The following is an 18,867-nucleotide window of genomic DNA, read 5'->3' on the forward strand; positions in this document are numbered from 1 at the left end:
CAAAGGTGCTTTACTGCCCGAAAGGATCATATAATTCCCTCTAAACAAAAATAAACGATTTCGTTTCAAAACCTGCATTTTATGCATTCTATGACTTTGGAGATAAGAGCGGATTTCAATGCTTACATTTACTGTTTAAAGCACTTTTTATGAAGTAATGTTTTCTAAATGTCCATGAGAAGCATCAATACCGATATGCAATAAAAGAAATTTCCCGCGTCTCAAAGCCAAAAACGAAGTATCGGATCTTGGTATGTGAACGCGAAAGGAGACAAGGGACACACAAAAACACGTCAGATTCGGACAGCGTTCAACTCGCAAATCGTTTATTCTTTCGTGCGGCGTGCATAGCCCGCGTGATCTTGACAGCGTCCTTGCCGGCTCAAGGTTTTTCTCATCCCGGTCGCCCCCCGCCGCCCCCCCTCCCCTCCGGACCGAGGCTCTCTATCCCATTCTCGAGAAACCCTTCACCGTTTCTGCTCCAATAAAGCGATTTTTTACCTCACATTGTTCTCGATTCTCTATATGAGGAAGGCCTCGCACACTTCCCGTCCCAACCAGTGAGGGTGCTTTTTGATAGCCGCCGCTTCGTTAAAGATGAGCTTGCACCCCTCGCAGCTATTCACATGCACTTCGGGTGTGGTTCTCCTGTTACTGAAAGCTAATATGTGTTATTTTAATCTTATATTAGACAACGCCCTGTCTGCCCAATGTAAGTCTTGCAGCAAGGCAGTGGAATCCTATATACTGCCTTCTTTTCGCAGTCGCCAAATTTTTCTTTGTGTTTCTTTTGGCATTTCTTTTCTAGGCTATCTTCTTCATTAAATTTTTGTATAATTTTTGAAAGTTTGTTCTTACACGTGAAGAGTGCGTTGTAATCATCCGAGAACAGTGTTTTGATGGGGTGAAAGAATGTGTGAGGGCACAGAAGGGTAAGAAATCTCCTTGGGTGTTTCTGTTTCCTTTTCACTTTTCTTGTTTGCTAATAGCCGAGAGGTCAGCAATTTTACTAGCTCTGTGGGGTACCCTGCGCTCCCTAGTCGCAGAGCTTGGTTCTTTAGGCTGTCCTCCCCATGATGAGGACATGACTTTATCAGTGATGATGACATGATTGACTTAATTATTTCTTGTTGAAATGTCTTTGACTGCGAGCTTTTAAACGGAAGTAAAGGTTTATTTGTTCTCTGCTCGTAGATCCAGCATGTCTTTGTTTTTTTTTTTGTTTTTTGTTTGCTTTTTAACTTTAGATCTAGGAACTGTAGTACTTCGTTTTCTGTGTCTTCAGTGAAGTGTAATCTCACCGACTGCATCTGAAAGTATGAAGTTGCGTTTTTTTTTTTCTGAATTTCATTTGTGTGCATTATGAGGTAATCATCTACGAAGCGAAAAATATGTGTCTCCTTGAAACGCACAAAAGGGCACGCATTTTTGGAGACCAGATCATTTGGGTTCTTTGAATCAGCATAGAAAATATTTATAAAGACGCAACTACCAACCCACACGAAAGCAGGTGATGTTGGGGAACCACAAGGGCCTGCAGGTTTTCTCAACTCCTCCAACCGGCATCTGCCACCCCAAACTGTAACAATCCTCAACGAAGGACCGAAGTTCAACCCAGGTACAGGACGGTTTCGTATCCACGTGGTGGCGACTATTCATCGAGCGTCAATCATGGTGCCAGGGACCGAGCAGGACCAATTCGTGACCTCAGCGGTGCGCTTAAGTCTTCAAGGAGAAATTTGTGATGAAAAAAGAAAAAAAAAAAGACAGAAGCAACCTTAACGCTATCCGTGAGCTAAAGCCCTTTCAGCTGCGCTTACTGAAATCAGACAAGGAAGGAGACTTTGTAGTGTTGAGCGATGGAATGCAAAATAAAGAATCCTTAAGAGTGGTCAAGAAAAGCTTTCCTGAAAAACGATCGAACCCTTCCTGAGAGCTTAAGGAGAAGGTGTGCGAAGTACTGGAAAAGAACGAATTGGATACTGTTTCTGCATCTTTCAGAAAGGAAAGGAATAACCGCCTTGAGGCGTTTTTCAAAATTAAAACTTATAAGCCAGAGAAGCCGTACAGGTAGATAGTACCCCAGGTAGGGACGTGGCAAAGATACTAGGCCCGTTCCGTCAAAAACAATTAAACACTCTGAACGTTTCTCATCCCCTCAAAATCTGATATTCCAAAGCAGTGGTTTTAAACCATGCATGTTTCGCAGACCCCTTGTGGATCGCCGGAAATGGTGCGGAACCCCGTTCGTGGTGAGGGGAAGGGAAAGGTATAAAGCAATTATTATAATGATTTAATAAATTTATATAGCTAAGGGCTTGACTTTTCGCATTGCCATACACACGACGAAATTCACTCTAAACTTGGAACATTTTGTTCCCATCTAGAAAAAATACAGCTTTTATTGCCGGGCTTGACTAATGACGGCTTTGCGGACCCCTAGAATGCCTTCGCGGAACCCAAAAAGTCCGCGGAAACCCATTTGAGAACCACTGCTCAAGAGATAGCCTGGAGACTTTGGACTTAGGTCTCCATAAACGGATGGGAGTGTTCTCACTCTACATAAGAAATTTATACGTCTCCCTTGAAACGAAATCTATGATTGAAAAAGTTGAATCTGCGGTCATTGAGCAAGCGTTTCTAAAATTTTAGTACGGCGCAGGGATAAGCCTTAGAGTTTTGCGACAGCTACTCAGGTTGTACCTTCCGTCACTACTCGTAGAGTTTCAAGACAATGTCTACAATCAAACAATGGTTGTGTGCGTTGGGCCCGCGGTGGCTCCTGTTCTGAGCGAACTTTATATGAGCGCCGTAGATGTGGCAGTCTTATCAGAGATGACTCGCTGGTTGACCTCGGGAGACCTATATATTTTTCGCTTTCTAGATGATTACCTCGTAATGCACACAAACGAAATTAAAAAAAAAGAAAAAAAAAAGATAAAAACGTAACATCATGTTTTCAGAGGCATTCGCCCTCGGCAAGAAGCAGCCGATCAGGCACCACACTCTTTCCACCAGCAGATTTCGCGCGATCTAGAAAGAGCACTCGAGAGCGCGCAGAAAGAACCATGCGAATTCGCCAATACATCGGGCAGAGAGGGCGGTGCCTAAACGATAGATTTAAATAACAACTATAAGCTTTCAGTAACAGGACACCTCCCCCTAAAAGTGCACGTGAATAGCTGAGAGGGACGCAACCCCATATTTGCGGCTATCAAAAAGCATCCTAACTGGTTAGGACGGGGAGTGGACGAGGCCTTCCTCATACAGAGAAGCGGCCACAGCAGCTGCCCCGGGGGGGGGGGGGGGGGGGGGGGGGGGCTTTTCTGCGTAATTTTTTTTATACCGGCAACTATCAGTAGTTTATTTTAGGGTGTACATTTTACAGCATATGTATATCGCCATGTGTCCGTCGCTCTGTGTCAATGTCAATCACTGTGCGAGCGTAGCCGCGTGTTCATCGCCGATACCACGGTGCACGCGCCGGTAAGCACATATCTGAAATCTTTAGTAGCGACTCCGTCGGAGTCGCTACTAAACGGACTTTTTGAGCAGCTCTGGATGGAGTAGGCGCCCTCTATAGGAACTTCCGGTTGTTTTGTTTCAATATATTTTTTTTTTCTGGTGGGATATCGTCGCAAGATGGCAGGCTGCTAAGGAAGCAGACAAAGCGGAGGTAAAAGTGATCGATGCCGCGTTACTTTCTCGCCAGAACTGGAGGTTGAAGCTAACGAAAGCACGCTAGGATCCCCTTACCAATGTATTTTGTCAATAAAGGCAACGTGGGCGTTATTTTGTTTACATGCCACTACTAGAAGCTCGTTACATGGCACGTGAACAGCGTCTCGGTATGCTCGGTAAGGATCATGGCCCGGGGGGGGGGGGGGGGGGCGCTTTGCTTTGGCTGGGTCTCACCAGGGGGGGGGGGGGGCACGAGCCCCGATGCCTCCCCGCAGTCTACGCCTATGGGCAACAGTGTGAGTCACAAATCCCTTAATCTGAGCAGAAAGGAGGAATGGTTTCTCGAGAAGAAGATAGGGAGCCTCGGTTGGGAGAGAGCGGAATGGGCATGACCTTGAGCCGGTAGGCGCGCTCTCGTGACCACGCGGGCTCTGCACGCCGCAAAAGATAATAAACCTGCTTCGCATTGAACACTCTCCATGTCTGACGTGTTTTTGTGTTTCCCCTGTCTCCTTTTGCGTTCGGATACCAAGATGTTTAACCAACACACTCTCCCAATTCTATCGAAGTATCGGATAAGGTTATCGAATCCCAAACGCAATCTACTCAAACGCACTAATCCTAATAACACACAGGTGCAATTTATATGCTTGGTATTTCGACGTCAAAAAATTTACTCTAGATTACGCTTCACGACACAAAACATGTGAATAAAAAACAGAGATATATAAACTTACAACTTGACACAATGCACATTAGTAGAAGAACGATGACCAGATTTCCCATGACTGTGACTGAAAAAAAAAATAATGTACACCGTTCTACCTTCTACGAACACTGCAAATAATCGCAATATTGGGATGTCTGCTTGGTAGAAGAGCGTGTTGGTTTAAGTCATGGATGAAAGATGTGGTTGTGTTGCCCCTGTTTTAATTGTTTTATTCTTTCCTCATCCATGACTTGGGATGTCTGAATTAAAAAAAAAAATGTCTGAATTAAAAAAAAAAAGTAAACAACATGTTATCGTATCGGTAAGTCACGTAGTGATTTTTTTTTTTTTTGATCACGAGATCACGAGTAATGTATTCACGGACTATTTGTGCTTAAAGCTGCATCTCCAGCAAATTTCACGATATCACAAACTGTGTATCTTGATCTTTTTCGCTGATAAATCACCAGCGCGTTAGAGCCAGGATGTCTTTAGAAACGGAGGTGTAATAGTTCCTTCAAAAACTACGCATAGCGCGAAAAAAGGTTGAAGCAGTAGTGGGTTGTAACAAATGCTCCATTAAATAATATTATTAGCGTTGAGTATAAGTGGGTAATTAACACATTTTAGTACTTCACATTTTTATTATTTACTTTATCTGTACGGTTTCATTATGAACAATAACGCGAAACATAAGGACACAGAGAAGACAACGCACAAGACAAGGCGCTGACTATCCACTTCATTACTGTTAGGAACTGTGACCAGACGACGATGGCGACGGTCATTCTTTTGGCGCCGAGAGCACGAGCAGCGCCGATCTGAATTCCAACATCATGCAATAAACACGTTCGTTCTTTTGGCTCCACAGTAGCAGTGTTACATATCGCCATAACGGCGATTCGGTTAGCAGTTTGCTCCATTTGCGACGACCACGGACGACCACGCAGGAAACGGTCTCCTGATCGGCGGGCCACCACCGGTAACCTGCTTAGGCATGGCTTATAGCGTTCCTCCCTTGGACGATGTCGCAGACAAGTGGGGATCGTATCTTATTAGAGTGGAAGCTTACTTCGAAAGAAATCGAATCACATCTGCAGCTCAGAGGCGAGATCTTCTAGTCTCGGCACAAGGAACCAAGGCTCTCAGCGTTTTATCCGCGACTTGCGTACCTGCAAAAGTGTCTGAGCTCACCTATGACGCGACTGTCAAGCACAAGGATAGTTACTTCACACCTAAGCCAAATGAGATAGAAGAGAGTTTTCATTTCTACAACCGTCGACACGGAGGTAATGAGACAGTTCACGATCTGTCCCTTCTCATGGTTCTGGAGGCGACGTGCTCCCTGTTGGATTTCGTTCACGGACATTGTCAAAATCGGAGAAAAACTTATCCCAACTAGAACGAGGGGCCTTGGCATTGGTGTTCACTGCTGCGAGGTTTATAGACGGTTTGTTGTGAAGGGATTTCACCCTGGTGACGGAACACAAGCCCTTGGTAGGACTTTTTCACCACGACAAAGGTCCCGCTGCCAGCATTCAACGGTGGTCCATCATCCTCGGTGTATACAGATACCGCATCGAGTATCGTACCGGGACAAGTAACGCCAATGCTGACGCCATGAGTAGACTTCCCCTGCATCTGGGTCCAAACGAACTGGAAGAGGAACTTCCAGACATAATTGCGTCTTCGGAAGAGTTTTACAGCGGTCTGGTGACAGCGAAGCAGATGGCACAGATGACTGCGGAAGAAACGGTGTTGCGTGATGTGATCAACTATACCCAGCGCAGATGGCCGCGGAAGCTGCCGGTAGAACAAGAAGGGCTTGGACCTTTCTGGAGCAGGAAAGACGAGCTTTCGGTGCAACTGAATGAGGACTGGACCGTTTGCCAAAACAGGTGCAGGACTTTCAAGCTTCTCTCGAAGGGGGAAGAGATGCTAGGAACTAGCTGTGACCAGACGAGAGCCCCGAGAGCGCGAGCAGCGCCGTTCCGAATTCCGTAATTATGGAATAAACACGTTCCTTGGCCTTGCTTTACAGTAGCAGTGTTACATATCACCACTTCGGAAATTCGGTTGGCACTTTGCTACACTTATTGTGCAGAAAATGCGGGCATAGGGTCTTCTTTTTTTTTTTTCACTGTGGTGTCGCTTCTTGTTTTTTTGAATGAGAAGTTATCCAAAGTCCAAAAAAACGCCATCTCAGTCTTCGACGTTCACAGATGGTGGGTTCACGCACGGCGTTTTCTTTCTTGCTTAATGGTAGGCCTCAAATATCATTCAAGACAACTGAGCTTGTTGTTTGTACAATATATTTGTGTCTTTGAACCGTAATTCACAGCCGCAGTCACGGCAATGCATTGCGAAATGGGAGAATGGTCCAGCTTTTAGCGAACTGTGATGTTTTTAATATCAGATGATTAAGCGTCTCCCCGTTTGTCTAATGTAGGAGTGTGCGCGAGAGAATTGGATTACGTAGACTCCCCTTTTTGGAAGGCACGAACTTCATGCCGTGCTTAATGTGGCATTCATTGTTGTCTGTTTGACTGCTTATGTTTGCGCGTGTTTTCCCTCGGCTACAATCCTGCTCAATTTGTTGCGGGCTGAGGACACGACGTTGACCCCATTTCTCGAGGCGACTCCCTTTATCCGATGAGAAAGGCGGTGAATATATAGTATAACTGTTGCATTCTTTTTGTCTTTCTTAGCCTTATATATTTGCTGTTTTGGGGGGACCCACTTTGATGTTACGGATTAGTTTCTTACATCCAGATGAGATGTATTCGTGTTGAAATACATACATTCGTATGATGAAATTAGCTCCCTGGTTTCAACAATTAAGTAATGTATACCCGGCAGAAACGTTCGTTTTAATCGCACATTCTATGTCCATTATACTGATTTCACGTCACCCTCAGGCCGACTGCAAAACTATTTCAATCATCTGGAATCAGATGACAATGCCAGTTTCAACCATAACTTACCTGAATTCAAGAAGTGCTTGATTTGTGTACTGACATAATTTTTATGCTTTGTAACTATTCCATTTTTTCTCGGTTTTTATAAAGTGTGTGAAATGATGAATCCTTTTAGTTTGTATTTTATGTCATCTAAGATGTTGCTAACAAGGGCACCAATATATAGGCTTCGGCCGTTATTGGGCTCTCATAATAAACAAACAAAAGTACAAATAACTATGTCGGGAAAGTTCGGGTCTCTGAGCCTCGCGATTTGTGCGGAGAAGCTTACTTTCATTTTGTGGATGCAGGATTTTGTGAAAGCTTACCTCGAACCACCAAGACATTAGATAAGGTATTCATTTTTCGAGGTTGGAGCATCCAGCATAAGTGTTTTATTTGACGTCTATTATAAAATAAAAAAAAATTATTTTCGTATTCCTTGGGGACTCAAAGTTGAAACGAAGGCCTAAACCTGCTTTAGTGAACGACCTTGGCATGTCTTTAGTTTTCCTGCTAAATTCTGCGTTCGCTATGAAGACCAAGTAGTTACCTACATACTTGAAATTTTTTTTTGTATTACTTAGCAATCTGTTCAAAGGCCCCGCCGACGTTTTCGAGAATATTACTGCGAACTATAGGTGCCACCCTTGAACCCATGCAAACGCCCGTCTTGTGTACATAAGCGTTGTCCTGCCAGCCGATAAATGTGGAGTTTAGATTAAATAACAAAAGTTCAAACACCTCTTCTGCTAGGATTGCGCTTCTTGTCTTGAACTTTTTTCATCATTTTGTTCTGAAATACATTATTTTACAGTCTTCATGAGTTTATCATTGGGCATAATATAACTCTTCAACACTAATACTGAACGCGCAGCATCCTACTGGGTTATTATCTTTTATGTAATCTTTTAGGTAATACATCAGTAATCTCAAGCGAATGGCCCTACTTTTGGAAAAGAAGGGCGCGATCACGCGAGGTCTTTGACGTCATTGTCCCTCGGGAGAATTTGAGAAGAAGGGGAAGCGGCCTCACTTCTCTCCTCCTCGCTTCGGTTACCCAGCTAAACGGGACGTACCGAGGAGGAGAAGGAATCGAAATCATGACGTGACCTGTCTCGTCGGCCTCGTCGGCCGTGTTCAATCCCACATTTCTTTTCCAAAAATACGGCGAACCGTTAGAGACATCTCTGTGTGAGTGATATCTCCAGCGGTTTATGCAGCTTTTCTTCTCGGTCTCTCTCCGTCATACAATTTTGACGGAAAATAAAATGCATTAATATTATTATGTTTTTGGATTTTGCAGCGACCCGCCTATTCTTCCAGCCTTGTTTTGTGAGCTCGAAATTTCGATTCAGCATCCCTTTAACGATTCATGAAACACGCATTCGTTGTTCGCGACACTCAATATAAAAAAGTGATGTGTGTATGTTTATAAAACAGGAAGTCAGTCTGCCTTACTAGGCGTCTAGCGCCTTAGCTGTAGATGAGCAATATATCGAGTGAGGTACAACCGCTAGCCTGGGGTCTTTAATGTGCACCAAGCAGTAGTGATACACGAACGCACGCCGGTACCATACTCATTCAGTAGGAAACGGGCAGGGTTAAGGATTGAACCAGGGTCCCGTGGTTCCGCAGCGCGATCTTTACGCTCCACGTGCTGCGAGCAGAAGCTGCGAGAATCCCGTTTGATACTAAAAGTTTAATGAGCGTGAATTACTGCCAAACTTGTACCAACTTGTGCCTTGTGTTATTTGTGATAACCCTGGGTCATATGGGCACCTATCCCAGCGCACTGCCAGATTGCCCGGCAGGGCTGTTTTACTGACCATGCATGTTATCTTGCTTGCTTGTTACCTTGTGATCAGCGGCCCGTGGAATGTTTTGGCGGAGTGCCGAAAATTGGTCGCGTCGATATGAAGCGGTATCAATGGCGTGAAACCGCGAAGTTATCCACTAACAGCTATAGCGTTTCAGGCGAAGCTTTTGGCGCGTTCTTAAGTCGTATTTCCCTTTACTCGTGTTCGCTTAAACGAACTAAGAACACAGCTTTTTGAGGAGAGATATCGCAGAATATAATGTCGCGGTTGGACACGGATCGACAAGCGTAAAACTAAAGGTATAAGTTAAATCGGCGAGCTTGTGCCAGAAACAAAAGAAACAAACGAGCCTCGAGAAGGCCGCCGCGAGCGTCGACGGCGGCAGCAGATAGCTACAATATCTCGGCCTGACAACTGCCTAGCGCGAGAAGGTGCGTCTTAGTCGGGAGAAGTGTGTCGACAAGGCCGCGGTCAACTTATCTACTACACTCAAGATTTCCAATATTGTACCTAGAGTGTTCATACGTACATTCCTACTTTGATTCTGTTTTTCTCCTGTAGGACTGACGAGAAAAAAAGTTTAACACACGCTTATCTTTTCCGTGTATCTTTCTGCTGTACAGTTTTGGACTGCAAAATAATGTTAGATTACTCTTTTAACAATGAGCCTACTTTCTTAAACATCCGCACACACCTAGAAGATTGAGTGTCTAGAAAAATTTAGAATAATATAAGTAAACATATTTTAACAACATTTATTATTTTTACCGCATTGCAATATTTGAAACATGAGCGTAGAAGCATTATTTTCGAACAGAACAATATTTTCTTTGTCTTAAAGTAAATCCACCATCTTGTGCCCATGCGTCATACCTTAACAAAGTAAAGTTAACAGCATTAACAAGTTTATAATATACTTCGAGGAGGGAAAACATGCTTGTGTCATAAACTTAAGTTACAAATTTAGTAATGGCTTTTAGACTCACAACATAGGTTGAAAAATGAGGCTCTGGGACGCCTCCCTCCGCATAACATACGAATAAAATTATGCGCTTCTTACCTCGTGAATGTCCAGTAATCTTAAGAGAATGTCCAGTAATCTTAAAAGAGTAGAAGCAGTAACTCAAATATAAAGTAAAGGAACAATAAAATTTGCTTACGAAATCCATCGTAAGGAAGTTTACAAAGCATGCAGGATTAGAAGTTCTTTTTTATATTTATTTATTTATATATATTCAGATGCTGTCGGCCCATGGGCCATTACTGGGATATATACTAGACGTAGCATGCATGATAGTTATATCTCCGTTAACATAAATGCAAACTCTTACTTGAAGGCAAGTCTGATGCGTCGCAGTCTGAAGACTGGACAGGCACATACAAACGAGAAAGAAACACTTTTTGAAGGCATATCCTGGTGTTTTTTCACTTTCATAGAATCACGGAGCACGCCAACTATGTACTACCATTATGTTCTCAAAGCTTCCCCGATGTGTAGTCTTGTTCATCTAACAAAAGTAAGCAAATTTACGGCGTTTCCTAGAAGAAAAAAAAAAAAAGAAAGTAGCTGTCAAAGTATTCCTATTTCGAGATGTATGTGTCCGTAATAATTGCTCCAGGATTTAGAAGAACAATGAATTAGTGGAAAAGTATTAAAACTGTATTTGTGTTTTTATTTTTTTTTTCATATTTAAAACCGGTCTTGGAGATGTGTTTGTCCTTTGTCCCCGTTGTTCCCTCTCTCTAGGAATTATCGTTATTTTTGTCCAGCTCGCTTGCACCTTTGCATTAATTACATTATCAGCATTCTTTAGTTACCTGGATTTCCTTAGGAAACAACCCATACAACAAATAAATATTGAAAATATAGGTTATATGGAGTGAACGTATACCAAGAACGTGTTTTACTGGCCGTATTGGTAGGTCATCATAGAGGCAATTTAGACTTTCTTTTTTTTTTTGCGTACAATAACTCATCACTTGCCACAAGTTTAAGAAATACAAAACTGCAATTGCTGCTGCCCGTATATTTGCACGCTTAAGCATCACCGTTTGTAGTAAGTTAACTTAAAATCATTCCATAGAGGCGCTCAATAAAGAAAGTTCACTCAAACGTACATTGCCTCGTTTAATGTTATTAGGAGGCCGACGGCTTGAACTGGAATTTAGAACAGTTTTTTTTTTCTGGAACAAGTCTGTACAATGCTTAGGTTCCTTAAAAACCAAGCAACGGTACTTGGCTTTAGATTTCTGTAGCAGTCCTGTTAACTTGAAGCGATGTGCCTTACGTGACAGCAGAACGCACGCAGGAACCGCTTACCTCCGTTCGGAACAGCGGCCAAGCAAGCAGAGGTCTTCGACGACGATTTGGTGTTCCCAAGTAATGATCCTCCTTTAAATAGAACATTCCGGCAAGAGCCATGGTGGCTCTAGCCAATCAGGTTACTCAGAGAAAGCTCATTAGGCAACGGTTCGAAAATGTGGCGCAAGGCTTTAACACGCCAGCGACGTCGAAGCGGCTGTTCTGTTGCCAAGTGGAAACAAATCACTGACAGTGCTTTATATCTCCATGCTCGCAAGTGAAGCGTGCGATGTACAGACCTTGATAATGGAGAGTTTTAATATTGCGTAAATGAGGAAAAGCGTTAGTGTTGCGTCTCCACGATTGGCCTGCGCATCGTCGCCATGCGTCGATCCAAGTCACACTTTAGGTTTTGTACGAGCGAAGTGCCGAACACGCAATGCTAACGCAAAGAAACACTGCTTACCTTTGCTCGCTTGCCCAATACTAAAACAATTACCGACGACAATCTGATGCAACGTCTACGCGACGTATTTTTTTTTTAATGAAACATATACTATTACTCGCTTCTAGTGCCTTTACCACGAGCGGACGAAAGTGTAAATATGCTTCTTAAATAAACAAATAGCAACATCGAATGTTCTTTTTGTTAATTACAAATATATCAAGGGAGAGCAGCAAGTTCTAGTGAATGAAACCATGTAGAACAGTACGCGTTTCAGCATAGCGTTCCGTAAAAGTGACTGTCTTTGAGCATGGGCCCGGCTCGGGCGGGGCTGGAGATTCCACTGAAAAGTTTGGTGTATTTCTTTTTTTAGTCCAGGCTCAGCTGGGACAAAGGTGCGTCGCATGAACTCGAACTTTGTAAAACTTTAAGAAGATACGAGCTCATTCGTGAATTTGGCTTGAAAACACTAAATAAAGAACGCAGACAAGCAGGAGGAAAACAGAGGCGATCCCCTCGAGAAGGGCAACATGGCTCACATTGCACATTCTCTTACTTTGCGAACAGTGTAAAAATGCGCACCATCGTGTGCATGGAGGTGCTAGTGTTTGTGAACTGCACTTTTAAATGTTAGTTGAGTTTCATTCCTCCTATAATTTAGGTCATTCTGAACACAGCGACCGAGAGAGATTGTCGGTAGGCACTCTCAACTGTATTTTTCTGTAGAAACTCACTCTCTGGTTTTGTCTCGGTCAATCCTTCAGTTTATGCTTCATGTTTTAGTTGTTTGCCGCTGAATAAATGTAGATTTGACAGACTGAAATGAAACTCTGACATTCCGACGCGATGAATTGCACTGTTACCAATCGTCGTATGAAGAACGGTCATGTGACAAGGGGGGGGGGGTCGTAAGAGTGAGGAACTGTTCTACTTTTTGATTACCTAGAGTAAGATTGGGTTGTCAGTGAGACTGGCATCTTGGCAGCAGGCAGAGCTGGCCTTTTCCTTCGTGTCGACGATGAAGCGATTGATTGGCATTTTCAAAAGTGCAACCCAAGCCACTGTTGGGCAATTCACTGGTGTGAATGTTGAACCACGGTTTAGCATATATGCCCCGACAGCGTCAAAATGTAATATGATATTGATCGTGTGTTGTCAAGACTATGATCCGCTGATTGAATTGAGGCGAATCTCCATAGCGGGTAACTACACAATTAATCTCCGTTCCTTTTCACTAAAAATAGATGTCTCTACACGATACGTCGTCATAACCTTTCAGCTCTCTCCCCTTCAGACCGCTCCTTCTTCTTGCCAGGCATTCTGAAGGCAGCGGCACCTCCAGTTAGCGCCTTGAACTGACACCGCACACGTGGGCGAGAAGAACATCACTGCACATCACAACTTCTATATCTTCCAAAGCACAACGGTTAGGCATCGGGCTTGAAAAATAATAATAATAGTCTTAATAATCTCTATTGCAGGAACATGTAAAACGAGGTACAGATACGAGTCCATAAAATCCTCTAGGGCCTGTATGAAGAACACGCAATTGATGAGCAAGCATGCAACTCTTGAAGAGACAGACAGAAAATCAAGTGCTCGCAAAATTTCTTTCCCTATACAGATAAGTAAAAAAAGTAAATTTAATATTACTCACAGTACATATGTGACATCAAACTACCTAAAAATCTAAAGGAGGGATACACAAATATATAATAAATAATAGCAATAATAATAGCAATAATAATAATAATAATAATATTTAGTGCAGGTCCTTCAAATACAACTATATACACTATCGGAACCGTCAAAGCCCTAAAGGCTTGTAGGACTAGTTCCCTACAAATTATTTAAGGCACACTCAAAGCAAGTTAGTATAAACCTTTCAGAGAACTACAAGGTGACTCAAGGAGACGGCAGGCTCTTTAAATCGACCGCAAAATTCGGTTTCTTAACCCATCGCGCTACAACTTTGTGCAGCGTTGTCCACAGATCGTGCATTTTTTTTTTTTTTTTGTAAAATTTGCAAAAAGAGCAAACTTACCTGAGGAAAACGTAAAGAAAGAAAAAAGGCTTAGCTCGTATGGAAACGCAGCGACGCCACCGGTCTTTAAACAACACGGCGCCGTTTCGCACGGGAGACAAAAGATGGCGCAACGAACGAGCATACGGCGCCGAGAGCCGGCGTGTTTAGCAGACGATTTTTTTCGGCTCAAAAGCGGCGCGCGTTCCGCAGGGTGGGACAGTCGCAGAAACAAAAACAGGCGCGGTAACAACAAGGAACTGCGGTTTCTCGTCTGCTAAAGACGCCGGCTCTCGGCATCGTCTGCTCGTTCGTTGGCGGCAGTTGGCGTCGCGACCGCTTGCGCCATCTCTTGTCTCTCATGCGAAACGGCGTGGTGTTGTTTGAAAACCGGTGGGTTCGCTGTGTTTCCATAAAAGCTAAACATTCTTCTTTCTTTATTTTTTCCTCGGGTAAGTTCGCTCTGCAAATTTTACAAAAAAAAAAATGCACCATCTGTGGGCAACGCTGCACAAAGTCGTAGCGCGATAGGTTAAAGGGGCACTGACACCCCAAAGGTTCTATCCTCTTTAAATGTCTAAAACGATGTAAGTTGTAGTCATGGACACGCAAAAAAAAAAAAAATGTGCAACGCAAAAAAAAAAAAAAAAATTTCCGCGCGCGCGCGCGCGCCTTTTTATTTTTGCCGTTTATATCTCTCGCGCTCACCTCCTTCGTTCTTTTGATCGGTGACGTCAAAAATCGGTAAATTGAAAAGTTTTGTAGGTGACATTTCTATAACTCTTAATAACGGCTACCGTAAAACATGTTTTTTACCGCAATTGCGAACGCACTACGGCCCCTCTTTTTGAAATACCAAAATCAAATTTCGGTGTGACGTCGCTTCCTGGATTTGTATCCTCCTCGGAAAACCAGGCGCCGTTCGAGCAGAGGTTTACCGGCGAGTCGGGGAAGAAACCGTTTTTTTCCCGCGCTGGCGCCGTTCTATCCCGCCTGCTCACCTCCTCATCGCTTCGGGTCGCTGTGGCAACGGCGCTTTACGTCGTAGCGTGGAGCGGAGAATCGAAAAAAAGTCGAGTCGCAGGAGACCGCAAAATTTGACTCGCTGCACTGGCGCGGATCGCGCGGGAACTTCAAATTCGGCATTTGGAAATTGCTTTTTTATTTCAGAAATACTGAATTCCCAAGTTAAGAATTTTGAGGGTCATGTCCCGGCGTCGTTTTCAATCGTTACGGATAATAAAAAAAATATGATTGTGATGTGTCAGTGCCCCTTTAAAAAACAAACTTTGCGGTCGATTTAAAAAGCATGGCCTCTCCTTGAATCACCCTGTAGAACGCGTGACAAAGAGAAATATATACAAACAGGAGAGTAGTGCACAAGGTACAGAAGTCACATCAAGTAGAAAACAAAATGAAAACAAAAGATTAATCGTCACTTTAAAAAAGGTTGTCTAGGCAACTGTTCTTCAATTTACGTTTCAAAACTCCTCGAGAACCTACGTTAGGGAGGACAGAGGGGAGGTTGTTAAAAATATGCGATACGTAATAAAGGCGAACACTTTTTCCAAAATGTGTTCTGATGCGCGGCGTTTGATATGGTCTCACATCTAGAAGGGGGCGACAAACAGTGTTGGGGGTCTTAAAGGTGTTATCCCAGTAGTGCCTATACTTCGTTTCGGCTTGGGTCCGAGCGCGGCCGATGTTATGAGCCCAAGGGCCAATCAAACAGCGCAAAAAGCGCAGCGCCATGGCGTGCTCTCTGCAGTTGATAGGACCAGCCGGAATTCGCCATTTCTTTGTGCGCGCTCCTCTGCCGGCTAGTTGTATAAAGCGCAGAGAGAACACCATAACGCTGCGCTTTTTGCGCTGTATGATTGGCCCTTCGGCTCATAACCTAGGCCGCGGCCGGACCTACGCTGAAACGAAGTATAAGCACTACGGTTTCCAAAAATAGTGACCTAAAAGTTTGAAGCAAGAGCTCGTTAAAGAGGTTATCGGACCTTTCGAGACTAGAACCATAGGATACACTACGCAAAGTTCAGAGTCTAAAGGAGTTCACTTTAGACTCCAATAGGTCCGTACAATAAATAAATAAATAAATAATACATACTTTTATTGCATGTAGCACAAAGCAAGGTTGCGTAACGGGCGCACCAAAGCCAGCATTAGGCTTGTGCGATGCTACCCTAAAATAGCCGTTTAACGTAGCGACTTAGCAACTTGGAGCCCGCTTGCGAACTGAAGCTCAACTATATACAGATGTCATTAGGATGTCACGGGTATCTTCCGCTAGTTAGACACACAACCACATACACAGATATACGAATCCCTAAGCAAATGCATCGTCAAACCTGAAAAAGCCACTGTAAAAAAAAAAAAAAAGAACAAGCAATGAAAGCCGTGTTGACAAAGCAAAATTATGCATTAAGCATAAAAGAAAAAGGCGACTATACTAAACAAAAAAAACACAACATCGAGTTCAAATATGAAGTGTCGTAACCCAAGACTGCATAATCGAAACCTACACTAATGCAGGCCATACAGCGAGGCCGAGTCGAAGATCTTGTAAGAAATTGATACTTCTGAGAAATGTTTTAACTGCTCGCAGCGAATTAAAACACAAGCTCAGGCGCCAGTTGAGAAAAAAATTGCGGAACATAATATGCGCGCGTAATTACGCCATAGCGAGTATGAACGGGGGGAATTTCATAAGGCTGCACAAACTAACTATTATAAACTCATTTCTGCAAAAATGCCGCAATGCAACAGTATGAACGTAAAGCGTTTGGCAGTTAGGAATAATAATAGTAGTTAAGAATAGAAATAATAATAATAATAATATTAATATTTATTTTTTTGTGCCTAAAACCTACCGGAAGGTCTTCACTTTAGAGCACAAACATAGGATACATGAAAAGAAAAAAAAAATGAGAGCGAACCAAACAAGAAAAAAGTCAGGAACCAAACATACCTTGAATTCACGATGTGGCAAGAAGCCCTTCCCCTTGCTTTTTGAAAATAGTGAAGTAGCGGAATAAGTCTATACTTCAATTATCCATACGTTTGAAACGTGAGTGAATGAGCATTCAAAGTGATTAAAAATGTATGGTATGAACATAACATGTACAATGATTTATATTCGAACGAGATGGGATATGAATATATGCGTAAGCTAAAGGCATACTACTATATGTTTTAAGTTTCGATTTACTATCTTGCGCAAGAAGGTTAGGTCACGCTCTGCTCTTTTATCAAAACGTGTCATCAGAAAAACTTGGCAAAAGCATTAAACTCTTGAAATGATTCTCCTTAAAAAAATTATATATAATTTGTTCTCTTTTACTTATTTACTTATTACTTTCCCGAGCATGTGCATCTGCTTGGTGTTACAGATATCAAATTCCCTATTGGGGCTACCCATATAAAATATATCGTATTTAAATAGGACAAAGTTTAACACGCCTCGAACACAGCTAACTAAATTTCACTTTTAATTACGTGCTGACGAAAACGGCGGAGTATAATAATCATGTTATGCACGTTGCACTGCGAGGAACCAGTAAACCGGGCGCAAAAAATGTTTTCAAAAACTGAGCATCGAAAAAACAAATCTAACCGACTATGTGTTGATTATTAGTTTCATTACGTATTTAATTGTTTAATCGGTATTGTTGAGGTTGATTAAATTGTTAAAGTATCACAAACTTACCAATGTTTCAAAGTACTTTGAATCAACCTAATATCTGGAATTCCTACTGTCTTTGCAACACGGAAATATCATGTCTTAATGCAACCATTGCGTGTTTTTTATGAACTTGTTTACCAGACATTTAAACACATAAGCTCATTGCAGAAGTGGAAGAAAGAACAGAGACAAACTATATGCGGCATTTTAGTGACGTGAAGTTGTCTGCCATTACCGTAAAGTCCGGACTACAGTCTGCACCCGGTGAATAATCTTGAGGGACACATATCACGTGAAAATAAATCGTTTTTATTTAAGTTAAAAGGGTAACGACAGCATTCTAGCGCTTCGGAAGTAAAGGAGGCTAACAGGTCCCTCGTTGCTACGTACATGTTAAACTGGCCGTGCAACGATTTTTGCTCTTTCCTTACATATTCCGCATGGAACAAATCTTTCACGTTGACAACTTGCGGAAAAATCAGTAGCTTCTCTCTCCGAAAAATGGCAGTCACAGAGATAAAATCAGTGTTTCCCCTACACTCGTCAATCGAACAAGCGGTCACGTGCTCTTGTTCTGGTTATATACCACCGATGTCCATCATAGCCACGCCCTGGAATGGCAAAGCATACGGCATGGGCTGAGCTTCAGACAGTTTTATTGGAGTTCGTCTGTTCCCATCTTTGATTGAACACGGGTCGTGTTCAGTCAAACCAACCAACCAACATTTCTCGAATGTTGGTCGATGCTAAGATTGTCATGCGCCCCAGTTGAGTTTTCATGCGCAGGACAATCGACTGCGTCCTGGTATACCTTGACACAGGCTGCAAGCTGTGATGTCACCTGATATTACGGTCTCAACAAGGCATACTGGTGTAATGTCTAAGTGTAAAGTGATGTCATCGCGTAACGCTACACGGCGACTTGACGCCCGGATGTCACGTGACCACATCGTATATTATCACGTGACCCATGACGTCACATAATTATTTGGAGTGCTAATACAAACCAGCCACGAATTTTCACAATTTCTCATTCATTGCAATTCTGCATACGACGATGTTCTAATTGACATTAAAAACCTGCGTCAATTTTTGTTTTGAGATTCTCAAGTGGCACTAACAAACAAAAATATAGGTTGAATTGTTTTGAGCCGGTCACAGTTAATTATTTTTCCGGTTCAGTTCTGGTCGTAGCAGCCGAGGGTGAAAGACGAGGCGGAGGGGACGTGACAGGCGTCAGCG

General features: G+C 42.9%; 1 protein-coding gene across 1 annotated transcript in view; it reads right to left on the reverse strand.

Moving 5' to 3' along the window:
• LOC120839834 overlaps nt 1–4,467 on the reverse strand; it is a 57,584-nt gene extending 53,117 nt beyond the window's left edge. The window contains exon 1 of the mRNA XM_040210199.1: nt 4,419–4,467. Coding sequence (XP_040066133.1) covers nt 4,419–4,467 — 49 coding nt within the window. The remainder of the gene's footprint in view (nt 1–4,418) is intronic.
• Nucleotides 4,468–18,867: the final 14,400 nt, after the last annotated feature.

This window comes from Ixodes scapularis, unplaced genomic scaffold (genome assembly GCF_016920785.2).
Source record: "Ixodes scapularis isolate PalLabHiFi unplaced genomic scaffold, ASM1692078v2 PGA_scaffold13__105_contigs__length_92229423, whole genome shotgun sequence".
NCBI lineage: Eukaryota > Metazoa > Arthropoda > Arachnida > Ixodida > Ixodidae > Ixodes > Ixodes scapularis.